The sequence below is a fragment of the Pteronotus mesoamericanus genome, unplaced genomic scaffold, assembly GCF_021234165.1.
Source record: "Pteronotus mesoamericanus isolate MK-2021 breed Mesoamerican mustached bat unplaced genomic scaffold, CSHL_Meso_final contig_1242, whole genome shotgun sequence".
NCBI classification, from domain to species: Eukaryota; Metazoa; Chordata; class Mammalia; order Chiroptera; family Mormoopidae; genus Pteronotus; species Pteronotus mesoamericanus.
The window spans coordinates 365,047-378,753 of record NW_026555053.1 but is presented as its reverse complement, the minus strand read 5'-3'; the positions used below and the strand labels follow the sequence as shown (position 1 = coordinate 378,753).

The 13,707-nt window shown below is 43.2% G+C and overlaps 1 protein-coding gene across 2 annotated transcripts in view; it reads left to right on the top strand.

Moving 5' to 3' along the window:
• Positions 1-12,726, top strand: part of UBE2Q2 (ubiquitin conjugating enzyme E2 Q2) — a 35,474-nt gene extending 22,748 nt beyond the window's left edge. For both annotated transcript variants that reach the window (XM_054588794.1, XM_054588793.1), the window contains exons 9-13: positions 2,256-2,314; positions 3,637-3,685; positions 4,124-4,219; positions 8,748-8,814; positions 11,152-12,726. In XM_054588794.1, coding sequence (XP_054444769.1) covers positions 2,256-2,314; positions 3,637-3,685; positions 4,124-4,219; positions 8,748-8,814; positions 11,152-11,183 — 303 coding nt within the window. In that variant the 3' untranslated portion in view covers positions 11,184-12,726. The remainder of the gene's footprint in view (positions 1-2,255; positions 2,315-3,636; positions 3,686-4,123; positions 4,220-8,747; positions 8,815-11,151) is intronic.
• Positions 12,727-13,707: the final 981 nt, after the last annotated feature.

The window sequence follows — 13,707 nt, the reverse complement described above, 5'->3', positions numbered from 1 at the left end:
TGTTAGGGTTGAATTTGCATGGTTTGTAGGTCCCTCAGAATCTTGCATAAGGATGGGTAAAGTAAGTTACTAGAATTATGCTGCTTATTCTCTTAGTTAAAACTGTATTGTTGTGTTCCTTGGGAATAATTGGGTGAAACAAACATTTAGCTAGCTCCTTTCCCCTCCAGTTGGCTCTTTAAGAGGCATTAGTTGTTTCCTTATCCTCTTTCATTGGAACATAGAAATTGGAGGTAATTTCCCTTAGACTCTCGGACACGTCTCTCTTGGAGGCCACGTGCTGCCCCCGCCCCACGGCTGTTGGCGCGTGAAGGGGCACCGGCCTTGCCCTCGGCCTGCTCGGCCAGCACCTGTGCTTTGCTTCATTGCAAGAAAAGGCTCTTGTTCTTCTTTTTGCAGGATGCAAGAGTTGTGTTTGGCAGCCTGGGAACTAGCTGCGTTTTCTTGTCCCACATCTTCTCTTCATGTGTGTTTATCAAGTCTGGTGATCTTTGTCGTTTAATTGGAGCACTTAGTCTGTGTTCATTTAATGTTTTGATACCTAGGTTGAAGCCCACCATCTCCTAGATGCGTTCTATGTCTCCTCCTCGCTCCTTGCTCTTTTTCTCATTCTTTTGCGTATTTTTTATTTATTCCTCCAGTTTCCCACCTGTTAGCTTGGTACCCACATGTCCTTTTACTCCTCTTTACTGCCTTACAATTACAACACACGTCCTCAGCCCATCAAAATCCAGCATAAATTTGTTTATTTATGTTTTCCATTTTCATCAATGCAGAACCCTCAGAGCGTGTACTTCCTGCCAAGTTTGTGCTGCTGCTGTCCCGCGTCTTCGTTCTGGGTCTAGGACCTGACGCGCCGTTGTTGCATAGCCGTCGGTGCTCGCGGAGGGCCACGCGTGCTTGTGCTTCCAAGGCCTTCGCTCTCCAGGTTCCCGTCTAGGCCCGAGGAGCAGCCCGCGGGTTTCCTTTACTGTGTATCTGCTGGTTGGACGTGTCTTTATTTTGACTTCATTTGTAGAAAGTATTTTCACTAGGTGTAGATTTCTAGGTTGGAAATTCCTTTCTTGAAGCACCTCGGAGACACCCTTCTCTCGGCGCTCCGTCCCCCGGCTCCCTTGGAACGTGTGCAGTCCCCGCGTCGTGGGAGGTGCGCAGCCTTCTCTCTCCAGGTGCTGCTCCTGCCCCGTTCGCAGTCTGCTCTTCTGGAGTCTACACAGGAGAAGCCTTTTCAGTACATTCCCCTTTGTCTTGTTTTCTACCTTTTCATCTCTCTGGGGTTTAGCTGCATGTTTTCGGACCTGTTTTTCAGTACGCTGAATTTCTCTTCCGCTGAGTCTCCACTGTGCTTAAACTCATTCATTAAGTTATTAATTTCAGTTATTGTATTTCTGAGTTTCAGAATTTCTACATAGTTTATTTTTATAATTTTAGTTCTCTGCCAGGATTTTCAGCCTTGTTTTGCTTGCACACGTACAGCATTAGTTATTTTAAAGTCTGTGTCTGATAGCTCTGTTATCTCGATCCTCTGTGCTTTTATGTCGGTTGTTTGTGTCTTGTTTTCTGACGGTGTCATGTTAGGTCTCATGTAGCTTCTTCGTAGTGATGAGCATTATGTACAACAGACTCGAGAGCTGATCTGAAGCCTTGGGTGACACTCCAGAGGGGATCCAGACCTGCCCTGTCAGGGGCTTGGGCTGCAGTGGCCCAGCGTCGCGGCGTCGGCGGGGGGCTTGCCGTGGGGCAAGGGGCGCGGCGGGCCGCGGTGGGCCCGGAGCCCGCGCCCAGCGAGTCTGTGGGGCCCATTCAGCTCCTTAGCCTTTCATCTCCCTCTTCTGTAACGGAAGGAAACCCAGGGGGTTTGAAAGGGCCCCGCTCTCTGGAGGCCCTTTTGCTTCTTGATCTTACGGCTGCAGTGACATTTCGCCCGCCTTTTCTAATCCCCAGCCAGAGGGTCCACCCAACACGCCTAGTCATTACGGGGCTGTCCCTTTGTACGGTTGTGTTGGAAGGGGGACCCTTCACGTATATTTAATCAATTTTTTTAAAACACTGCTCTGTTGGGGCGTGATCTCAGCTTCATTTTTATTTGCTTTTGTTTTTATTCCATTTTATTTTCTGGTACTATTTTTACTTTTATGGCCCTCTCTCATCATCAGACAATAAATGTACACACTCTTTATAGACTAAAGCCTTCTAAGTAACATAGTATTAAGGATGTTCTTAAACTTAATTAAACTTGCTTATTTGCCTTTTAGGATAACTTTCCATTTGATCCTCCATTTGTTCGAGTGGTATTACCTGTCCTCTCAGGAGGGTGAGTTTCCCTGACGGTGGCTTGGATAGCATGTGCTGTGCCTTTCGGAGGGCTGGTTACCCGCCAGGGGGCCTGGAGCGCCGGCCTTTCCCCCAGAGTTCCGCACTGGGTGGTCTCAGGGGCGGCTGATGTGCCGACCTGGGACCGCAGTTTGAGAACCAGTGCGATAAATAAACTACCATGTTGTTTACAGGTAGAGTCTTTAGTGGTACCTACTTGTATGTATTTCACCATTAGAAACGAAATGTTTGTAAAATATAAATGTAATTGACTCTTCAGAGACTCTCAGGGTTAGAGGGCAGTGACCCCCACGTGCCTATGATCCTGGGAGAAATCACAGGGAACCCCAGGGACCTGCTCAGCTGGCCGCCGAATTTCTCTAAAGCTGGTTATGACAGTTTGGTAGAATCAAATGGTGAATGTCATGCATTTTCATTGGCTCTTGGCAAAAGATCGGGGTTTGTACGAGGTCAGTTATGAAGTGTCCTGTAGACCCGCCGAGGAGGAGCAATCAAACTAATTTGAGAGTTCTGGAATGCTCAGCTGACCAACTCTGCTTTGTGACATAACCCATTTACAATTAAAGTCTAACAATATTCACTCTTTACTTTGATCACCTCTATGATTGATATAGTTTCATTGAGATTAAAAATGAGGGTGGCCCCCTGGCCGGGTAGCGTAGTCGGTTCACGCATCGTCCCCGCAAGCCAGGCCCAAGGGCTGGTCCCCTGTCAGGGCTCACGCAGCAGGTGACAAATGAGTGCGTCAGTTGGTGGGACAACCAACTGATATTTTGCCGTCTCTAAAATCAATAAATTAAAAAATTAAATACAAAACAAATGGGGGAGCGAGGTGGAGGTGGACGAGGGTATAAGCCAAGTAAATGGTCATGGAAAAAATCCAATAAAAGATAAATATTAAAAAAAAATAAGAGTGGCTACAAATGATTAAGGCAAGGATTTGGAAAAATTGTGTAAGTTCCCAGCATAGATTTTTCACATCTTTGTTGTGAGAAATCACAAAGAGTATTAAAAACTTATGTTGTTGAATAGTTGACCATCTGGTTGTGGATACGAACACAGAAAGGCAGGAGCATGGTTGTCCCCGAGGTGCCGTGCGCGGCTGCTTCCAGGACGCCCGGGGCCCCCAAACCAGGGGGATGCTCAGCTTCCGAACGGGGTCCTGTTGCCCTGACAGCTGTTTCTGTTTGTTACCTTCTGATCTTTGCCTGTATGCACATTTTCTTAGTAACGGTGCTTCAAAAATTAAGAAGGAATACTGAAGTCTAGAGAATTTTGTGTGATTCCTGTTTTCTTTTTAAGGTACGTGTTGGGTGGCGGTGCACTATGTATGGAGCTTCTCACAAAACAGGCGAGTCTCTTTGTATGGTCCTCACGGTTTCCAGCCTGTGCAGTGTTTTGATTATGTAACTTAGGTTCTGAGTGGAAAAGCTCTGTTGCAATAGTGCCTACTTTAAAATTTTTTAAAATTTTCTTTTAATACCAGCCACTTTTAATCATGGAAAAGCTATGTAAGGTAGACCAATAAAATGACATTGTACTTGGTTTTTTTATCCCTAGGATAGGAAGTAAGTAATATTTGAGGTTAAAATTTGCTCATGTTTGTCATTTAGAACATAGGTTTTTTTAAATGTAAACTTTGGAAATGGTTCAACTCTTACTTCTTGACTACAAACGTGTTAATATTCATTTGCCGTTGTTGAGTTGCTCTGTGCCACTTTGTCAAGCTCCCCTACGTGGGAACCAGGAACACCGTTGTGTTTTAGAGAAGGCTTCTGTCTTCCTTCAGGGCTGGAGCAGCGCCTACTCCATAGAATCGGTCATCATGCAGATCAACGCCACCCTAGTCAAAGGCAAGGCCAGGGTGCAGTTTGGAGCCAATAAGGTACTTGTATTGTGATTGTCACATAATCTGTAAGATGTATTGCCTGTTATCCTAGGAGGCTTTTTTTGTTCTTTTAGTCTTTGTTATTTTTACTACAGATAAACTTGGATAATTTTAATGTTGTTATTGGTATACAATATTGTAAAAAATTATATGTACTTTGAAGTTTCTCAACATTGAAATGATGTTATAATAGTTAATTCCCAGTGAGCATTGACGTGCTATGCTCTCATCTTAACTTTTTACTTGTATTATCTCTTTCTGTCCTCTTAATAACTAAAAGCAGGTGTACTCTTGCTGTCCTCACTTTGCAGACAAGGACATTGAAGCCCACAGGCAACTCGCCTGTGGTTACAGGTGGCAGAGCGAGGACTAGAACCAGACCATGAGATGTTAGTGTCTGCCTTTAACCACTGAGTTCTGTCCCTCATTTTCTTACTGTATCAGAAGCGTCTTTCCATGCCTGCTTGTAGTTGTCTGTAAACACAGGAGTGGACCAAGGATGGACTCTGAAGTCAGTCTGTTTTGAAAAAATACGTGTGTGATGGAAAACATTCTGGCCTAATGTTAACAAAACAATTGGCTGTTTCTCAAGTTCTGAGTCAGTTTTTTGTTACATGCCAAAGAACAGTAAATCTAAATATGCATTTGTAACTGCGTTGCATGTCAAATCGCAGTCCACTAGACTCTCAGCTCACAGAGAAAGCAAAAAATTAAAAAGGTTGTTTTTAAAAATCATTTATTTGGGATAATATAATAAAATAACTGATTTTTACTTTTATCTCTTTCAATAGCCCTTTCTTTAGACTGGAGCAAAATACCCTTTTGTATAAAACCTGTTATTTATTGAACACCAGTGAATTGCTTAACTACTTTTAACTAGCACTTCTTAACTGTTTACATTTTAGATGTTTCAAATGTGGCAACAGAATGATTATATAATATAGCACCAAAATTTTATGTTTCTAATGACAAAACTTATGCTCACTGTACAGTTTCTAAAGTAAAAAACATACAGACACCTTAAGTCATCTGTAAGTTGACTCTCTAGAAATACTGTTGATATTTTGATGTACTTCTCGTCTTTTAACATTTTTTTTCCTGGCACTTATTTATATGTAACACTTGCTGTTAAATTTAATAGTGTTTTTTAAAAAACTTCACAGTATTATTTTCCTTAAAGAGAAAATAGAAAAGGTTTAAAACAGTGATCATTTTGAAGGATTGAAAGAACATTTTACCAATAACTTGCTGTGTAAACTGAGCTCGCCAGGCTTTTGCATTTTGATCTGCAATGTGGCTGGTCTGGGCATGTAAAGTCTCTTGCAGTTTTATAATTCTATACCAATACTCTATCCTTGCTCAGTGCCATAACTCCTCCTGGAAGCAATCAGTGCCAATATAATTGCTTTAACCTTTTATATTTCCATGATTTGAGTTTTCTTAGCAAATAAATATAACCAGTTTGCATGGAATACTATCAGACAGCTAAAAATGTTTGCATATTAAGGTATGTCTTAGCAGGTAAATTTTTTTGAATGAACTGTTATGATGAAACCTTACTCTTTCATTTTTTTCTTATTAAGAAATATTCGTCAGTTAGGAATATGGACACTTTGCTTGATATGAGTTTCACCTTCCAGGATTCTAAAGTCAGCAGGGAATAGTCTGAGTGTTAACTTTAAAAATACCCTAAAAAAAGTAAGGTGCTAAATGTGTTTAAAAATATGCTGTGCTACCGTGTGTGTACGTGTGCGCATGTGAGGGAGACAGAGAGAGCGACAAGGCTGTAAGCTTGTACAGATGTGCTTTTACAAGTAGAGGGTATCTCCACAACGGTGCTCAAGAAAGTGCTGGCAGCTCCTGTTTCTGATAAGGGGATATTGAAGCATTACAGGGGGAGGTGGGCTAGAGATGGGAGACTTTATTTACAATAAATCGCTCATGGTCTTTGAATTACTTTTTGCCATGTAACTATTACTTCAAAAATATTTAAAATATTTTAAAAGTTACTATCCACTATTGGTTCACAGTAAATGAAAGAGTTTGACTCCCTAAAATATTACTAAAATGATATGAATATACTTAAACCCTGGAAAACAGAAAAAGTTGCGCATAAGCACATAGAATTTGGAGACAGGGCCAGCGGTTAGAGCCGAGGCTGTGCAGCTCAGTGCAGCCAAGAGTCGCTGCACGGTCCTGTCGTGCACCCCCAGGCTTCGGCCAGCAGGCGCCGGGGGCATGCCAGGGCTGGACGGAGTTGGCGGGTTGGTCTTCTGTTCCGTCAACGTGGAATTCAGGCTGTAACGCGAACTCTGGCCTGGAGTAGTGAAAAAGCCTCCTGAGGGAGAGGTCTGCTATTACGACTTGTTGCAGGAATCTGGGGTTTCGATAGGGAAGATAGTGCTCCTTAAAAAGCTTCCATGCACATGATGGATGGAATGCGGAATTAAGCAGTAAAGGCCTGGAGCACAGGGCCCTGGGGGCAGCTCCTGGCCTGTCAGGAGAGGCGCTTGTCTTCCCTGCGGCTCAGAGTGCAGTCTTCTCGTGTGTGATTGAGAAAGGGTGGAGCCACACCTGCGGGCCTTGTGTCATCCAGACAAGCTCCCAGGCTGCGGGACCAGCGTGGTTCTCCTCAGAAGCAGGCACAGATACTCTTGGGGAAAGCATTTCTGATTTAAAGCCAGGTTAAGATCAAGCACATATGAATCACTGTTGAAGATCCCAAGCGCACAGCAGGCAAACCAACAGAGCCAGCAGAAGCAAGGGCTCAGAGACCTGTATCCTGAGGCTTGAGGTTTTAGAATGATCAGGTACAGAACGGAGACTTAGATACTGGAATTGTGAGAAAATGAATAGTTATATGTAAGGTCTAATATAAAGAAAAAAGTCGTAAAATTGAGACAACGATAAGATCATCAGAAATCCTGAGGCAGATCTGAAAAAGAATGAACTAGAATTTATAGAAACGACAAATACAAGTGTTGAAACGAGGAACTCAGTAGATCAATTAGACATCAGAAGAGATAATTCATTGATGAGAAGAAGTGACTTAGGCTATTGCACCGAGAGACAGGGTTAGAGAATACGGCAGGAACGAAGAGGCGGCTACCGGGCGAGGTCTGCAGGACGTCTGTAGAGCGCCAGGAGGAGGGGACAAAGCTTCTGGAAAAGGGAGATGTAGACACTGGGAAATAAGCTGGTAGAGGAAGTCCAAATAAACCCGTCACAACGATTGTAAACATGATGTCGCTGGTGTGTCCCACAGGTGTGACTGTGGAACAGAAAGCCGTGGGGACCACGTAACATCAAAAGTCTCGGTTACCCAGGAGGATGCAATAATTTTTTACTTTATTAAAATAGCTTGAAAATACAAATTAAAAAATGATACAATTACAGAGAGAAATTGACAAATTCATACTTTAAGTTGTAGATTTCAGTGTACCCTGCCCTAGGTAAGTTAAACAGTCATGTCAAATACATAAATTTGAATAACCAATGAACAAACTTGGTCTAATGGACAAATACAGAACTCTGAACCCAAAAATTACATATCACATGTCCTTTCCAGGCATACATGGGATAAAATGTCATAAATTAATCCATGAAGGAAGAATATGAAAAAAATAACTGGTACCACACAGATCATATGTTTTAAATATGCTGCAGTTATGGTTAGAACACTATAATGAAAAGACCAATAAAATTCTACATGAATCTGGAAATCAAACACACCTCTAAATCATGGTTTTAAAAAAGTCATATGAAAATTTAAAAATACTTGGACCCGAACCCTCCCTCTGCCCCCATCTCCCTCCCTGTCTTTCCCGTCCCCACCCCGTGTCCAAATGGTTGGAGGGTAGGTAGGAAGAGAGTTTTCGCTTAGAGTGTTTCTATACATTTTTTATTCTTGTGCTGTGTGAATTTATTGAAAAAAATTCTGTGATGTAATATGTGTGCACCACTGTGGGGAATGCTCATGATACAGTAACTGGAATGTAAGATATAGGTCAGTTGTCCTGAGGGGGTCAAAATTAACCGGTGTTGGCCCTTTAAAGGTGGTTCTAAAAGAGGCTACCGAACGAGGATTCCTTGAGGAAGGGCCAGTTATGTGCATTCTTTAGATTTTTTAACTTAAAGGGTAATTTATGTGTAGTCATTACAGCTGAAAGTTTTCTTGCCTGAAGGTAATATTTTATCAGGTGTGTTTCTTTGGACACAAGTTAGAAGAAAGAGTTTGAGTTCTGCTTAGGTCTCGACAGTATCTTCTCACTCAGTTCACCCACGCGGAGAGAGATGGTGGGACGGTGCGGGTTTGTGCCTGATGTGGAGTGTGAAGCGTGTGCTTCTGAAATGGGAGGACACGCCGAAAATGAGAAATGAGGGTGTTCAGCTAAAAATCTTTTTGAAAAGGAAATAGAATTATTTCCTGTGTTCTTTTAAGTACAGTGGTGACACATCCATAAATTATTTGTCATAATTTTCATCTCCTTAGAGTTTTGATTTAAAATGTATAATTCTCTTTCAGAATCAATATAATCTAGCAAGAGCCCAACAGTCTTATAATTCCATTGTACAGATACACGAGAAAAATGGTATGTTTAACTCAATACGTATTTATTGCCATTTATGAAGTTTTACTGTTATTTATCCTGGGGTTTTGTTTTTTGTTTTTGTTTTTTTGCTTTAACGTCTTATCAAATGCAGTTACCAGAGTGAAAAATTTTAACTTGGGGATACGCACAGTGTGCATCATTCAGCCTTGGTGTCTAGCTCAATACTTGCCCTGAGACCCTGAGTGAGAATCCAGATTTTTGAGCAGACTGATGAATGCACCACTTTATTCCCTTGCAACGTATGGTGTCGGGACAGGAGTGAGGAGTTAGCTTGTTGCGGTGACTCTACAAGGGGAGCGCTCGCTAGTGCTGAGTGCGCGCAGCCCCAGACGCTGAGCCCACGGCTTCTGAAACGTCCTCAGACGATGGATGGTGGACTGTTTTCTGTCAATTGTACACATTTACCTATTCAAGTAAAGTTCTAATCTCAGTGTCAGCTTCGGGGTATTTGAGTTGCATATTTTTTAAAAAGTCCCAAAATATCTTTCATAAACTTCAGGGCTTTCCCTACATTTTGCTTGTATTCACGATGCATGTTTTGAGTTTTTGTCTCTAACACTGAGGGAATAAAAGTCCATTTGGAATCGGGAGACCTATTTTCAGTGCCGTGTGTGTCACTCACTAGTTCTGTGGCCCCAAACAAGCCCTGTTACCACAGCCTCAGTTTCCCCTTCTCTCAAATTGGCATGATATCTGACTTGCCAGACTTGTGAGGGAAAAGAAAGTATACATCGCACTTTGTAGCTAAGTGCTGATAAGATATTGATTATAGTTGTGGTACTGAAAGTGAGGCCTTTTGGGTGCAGAGTAAATAAATTAATAATAATACAAAGTCGTTTTCTTTAAGGGAGTATTTACAGCAAACTATTCTTTACTCTGCTAGAAATGTGGTAGCTTGTGACTTAAGTGCTGTGCTTTGTGCTCCCTTGTATTTTAATGGCAAAGGAAACTGGTCACTTTTCCAGTGACCGGTCGCTGCTGAAGGAACAGCACAGGCAGAGCCTGGGGCGCCGGGGACTGGTTCCACCGGTGCAGCGAGCGCTCCCCTTCCTGCTGGGAGGCCTGTGAACTGAGAGACGCCTGCGTTCCAACCCCTGTCCAGGTGTCTGAACAGGGACATGAGCAAACCCACTGGCAAGAGTGGATTTTCATAATAACCCTCTCCAGCCCCCTAAACTGGTAGATGCAGAAACACCCGGGAACTGCGACATAAGCACCTGATGCACCGCGGGCCCTGGTGTATCTGCGCCGCTTCCTGGCGGTGTCGCTCCAAACAGGGCTTGGTCTCGTTTGCTCGGAGCTTAGAGTACTGCGGACGCTGAAGCAATCATATCTTTCCTTTTCTCCTTTCCTTTCCCTTTCCTTTTTCTTTTCCCTTTCCCTTTCCTTTCTTTCCAAAGCAAACACTGCACGAAGCATTCAGAAACTTGCAGAACGTGCTGTGTCTGGGAAAGCGGGTGTGTGAGGAGGGCCATGGTGACAGAGCAGTGGGTTCAGGGTCAGGAGGTGGCCTCCACTTTGGCGGCTGCTGCTGACGGATCGTTGGCATAGTCACCAGTGCACCTGCTGAGGTGGCCTCCTCACTGCTGAGGTGACAGCATGGCACTGATGACAGTCCGAGTTCATCTCCTTAAACACCGGGCTTTTGTCTGGGTGCAGGTTGTCTTCACTGAGGTTTTCTTTTAAATACAGAGTCTAAATGGAATACAAAACCCAGCCAGTACTGTTAATAGTCCATCGTTAGCTAGAGATGCCCTTACTAGAGAGATCTTTTGTTGAAAACTCAAGTACAGTTTATTCATAGAAAATAACTTGAGACAGTCTCCCATTTACAATTTTTAGACTTAGATTTCTTCAGCTTCATGATGTTGTGCAAGTGATACGTAATCATAGAAACCGTATCCAGATTTGAATTCTGATCTTTTCCCGGGTGAGCGGTATGCAGCGTGATAGATACGCTCTCCTGAGGCCAGACAGCAGGGCTGAGCTGCAGGTCCCACTCAGGAAGGGATTGGGAGAGTCCACCACCGGCGACCGACGGCGCAAGCGCCTCTGGGACAGGCCTGCCCCTGCGGGCTGGCGTTGGTGCACGGTAGGCAAGTGATCGCCCCCCCCCCCCCACACACCCAGTCAAAGAGCATCTGTATTGTAAATGCGTCAGATTCTGTATTACCAATGCAAGTGTAAGTTTAATTTTTACGACAGCTTTAAACATGAAAATTATGAGTAGATAAAGTAGCTAACCTTAATAAAACGCCTTGACTCCAAGTAAGTTTAAGAATTAAGTATTTAAATTTTTTTTCCATTCTATTTCAGGCTGGTACACCCCTCCAAAGGAAGATGGCTAAGTGTACTGACTCGTATGTTTGGACCAATCTTGCTTTAAAGAAAATCTTTCCAACGTGCAGACAAGCTTTGAGTGCCCCTGTAACAGCAGTACCGAAGACGTTAGCTCATAGATATTTTAGTGGATAATCTGTCAACTGACCTCCTGTATAAGTCGCAGCCTTCTCATTTGCTCCTTTTAGTTTATCTTGGACTGAGCAGTGGGGCTTCACTGTATTTTCCCTGATAAATACACACACTGGCCACTCCTTATCATCTCTTTTTCTTGAAAAATTAAATCTGTTAAGCAGGCAAGCCAGCATCAGGTAACTGAAGTTGTGACTTGAGGGTCACTTTTCCATAATGGGCGCATCTGTTACTAGGACTGGCAGCATGTTGTTCCTTTCAGAGCCAATAAAGGTTTATTTGGTGTTTAATATTGGTTTAGAAAATTTAAGGTCTTCTACATCACAGTAGCCTTTTCAGATTAAAACCATTTTATGATATTGCCAAAATAGTGACAGGAAACCTACTCAATACATCGTTAAACTTTTTTATGGCCACGTGAAGATAGGAGCTGTCCCCCGACGATATGCTCTTACCCGAGGTACCTTGTGCTTCTCAGGCAAAGTGAAGCGAGGCTGTAGTGGCTCTTTCCCCTGGGGCATCGCGGTCTTGCTGGACCAACTCTGCTCTTTGGTTCACTGTGTCCGAGGAAGATCTGCACTATAGATCTTGAAGTTGTTTAAAATGCTAAATCATATGACATTTCCATTTTATTAACGGGATGTTGCAATCATTTGTAAACTAATCGACTGCTAAAGTGATTGGCACACAGACTCCTTGAACAAAAGGTGCACAGTTAAGAACAAAAAGACACCTAATTTGGAGACTCTTAAACTTTTTGCTATAGTCGTAACAATGGCTTTTACTTACAGACTAATAGGAACTCTACACATGTTAATTCTTTTATAAAACCCGACTCAGATCACTATACCCTCCATTTTATTGCCTTACCCGGGTCAGTCCAGTCCTGTTTGATTGGTAATAGATTTTTTATACACCCTCATTTGATTTAAAAGTAACTTCTAGTTATTAAGCACTTTTAAAACAAAATTTAGAAGCACATTTTTCTGCACAAACCAGTGACAAAGTTGAAAAGTGTTTCTTACACATGTGCTCTGAGATCCAGTTTTTAACTTTGTAAATCACATTGGAGAGACTCGGCGCTTCTGTGTTATTGCGTGCTTGAGAGGACAGTAGAGAAAGAGTTCCTGGCATTCTTGTTCACGTGGTTACATTTGTGTACAGTTCTGACTGACAGTTGCTCAGGCAAGTGATAAGGCAGGATTCTTTAAAGCATTGCAGTTCCTTAACCCTAAGGCTACATCTTGAATACCTTACGGAATTCTTTGATATCCTGATGGCTAGCAGATTGACAGCTGCACATGTGGCATGCTTTGGTTTTTTTGGAGTTTATTTTTCATTGCAGATTTATTTGGCAATGTACAGTAAATTTTGTAAACTTGCATCAAGTTTATGAATAAAGAATCATTTAAAAAATAACTCTGTCATTGTCCCCTCATAAGAGATACCCTTAGCTTCAGGTGTCTGTGGGTTCTGTTGTGTTCCTAGCATATGATTACATATGGTGCGATGGGGGGAGGAGGGACTTGAGAGAGAGGGAGCAAGGTGATTTAGCGAGAGAAGGCTAGAGACCCCAGAAATGGTGTGCGCCGTCATTGCATACGCAGGTCTTCGCCAGCCTTTTCCCTCTCCCACACGCATTCTTCAACAGAAATTCTTCGTGGCTGTCCCTAGTTCCCCCAGTTGCAATATTCTGCTTCCCCTTTGGTGTGCCCTTTGCCTCCTTACGCATACTGGTTACCTTATCTCACAAGAAGTCCAGAGGTAGGAAAACCCCAGACACGGTGCATCTAGGCTGCGCTCTGCTTCCTGAGATTTTCCTGTGTTGATTCCACGTTTGGGTTCAAAGTTATGCCTGGATGTGCAGTGGAGCTACTCCAACCAGAGGCAGATAATGGTCTTGCCCTCCAGCGTCTCCTCGGGAGGTGTGAAATCTAGAAGCCCCCTCTCTGCCCCCCGCCCCCACCATACTGCCCTCCCTCTGCTTGCCTAGCACGGGGCCACCTCAAACTAATGGCTGGTGAAAAGCATGAAACAAACTATCACGATTGTTTGGGACCTGTGGTTCTCAACAGGGGACCTGAGAAATGCTGGAGGCACCATGAGCCCTTTCAGGCGACTTTGGAGGTCGGAAGTCTTTTCCTAATACTGAAACAATATTTGCCACTTTCAGCTCATTCCCTCTCCAGCGCGCGGTGGAGTCGCCAGAGGCCCCACGACGGGATGGTGCCGCGGACTGTTCCGAAGCCGCCAGCTGCCTTCCGTTAAGCGAGACGTTAGAGGTTTGCAAAATGTAAACATGTCACTGGTCACTATTGGGGGAAGGCGATTTTTTTTTCATAAAAACGTTGTTTTGTTAGTGTGTAATGGATTTATTACTTTAATATTAAAATCTTTTTA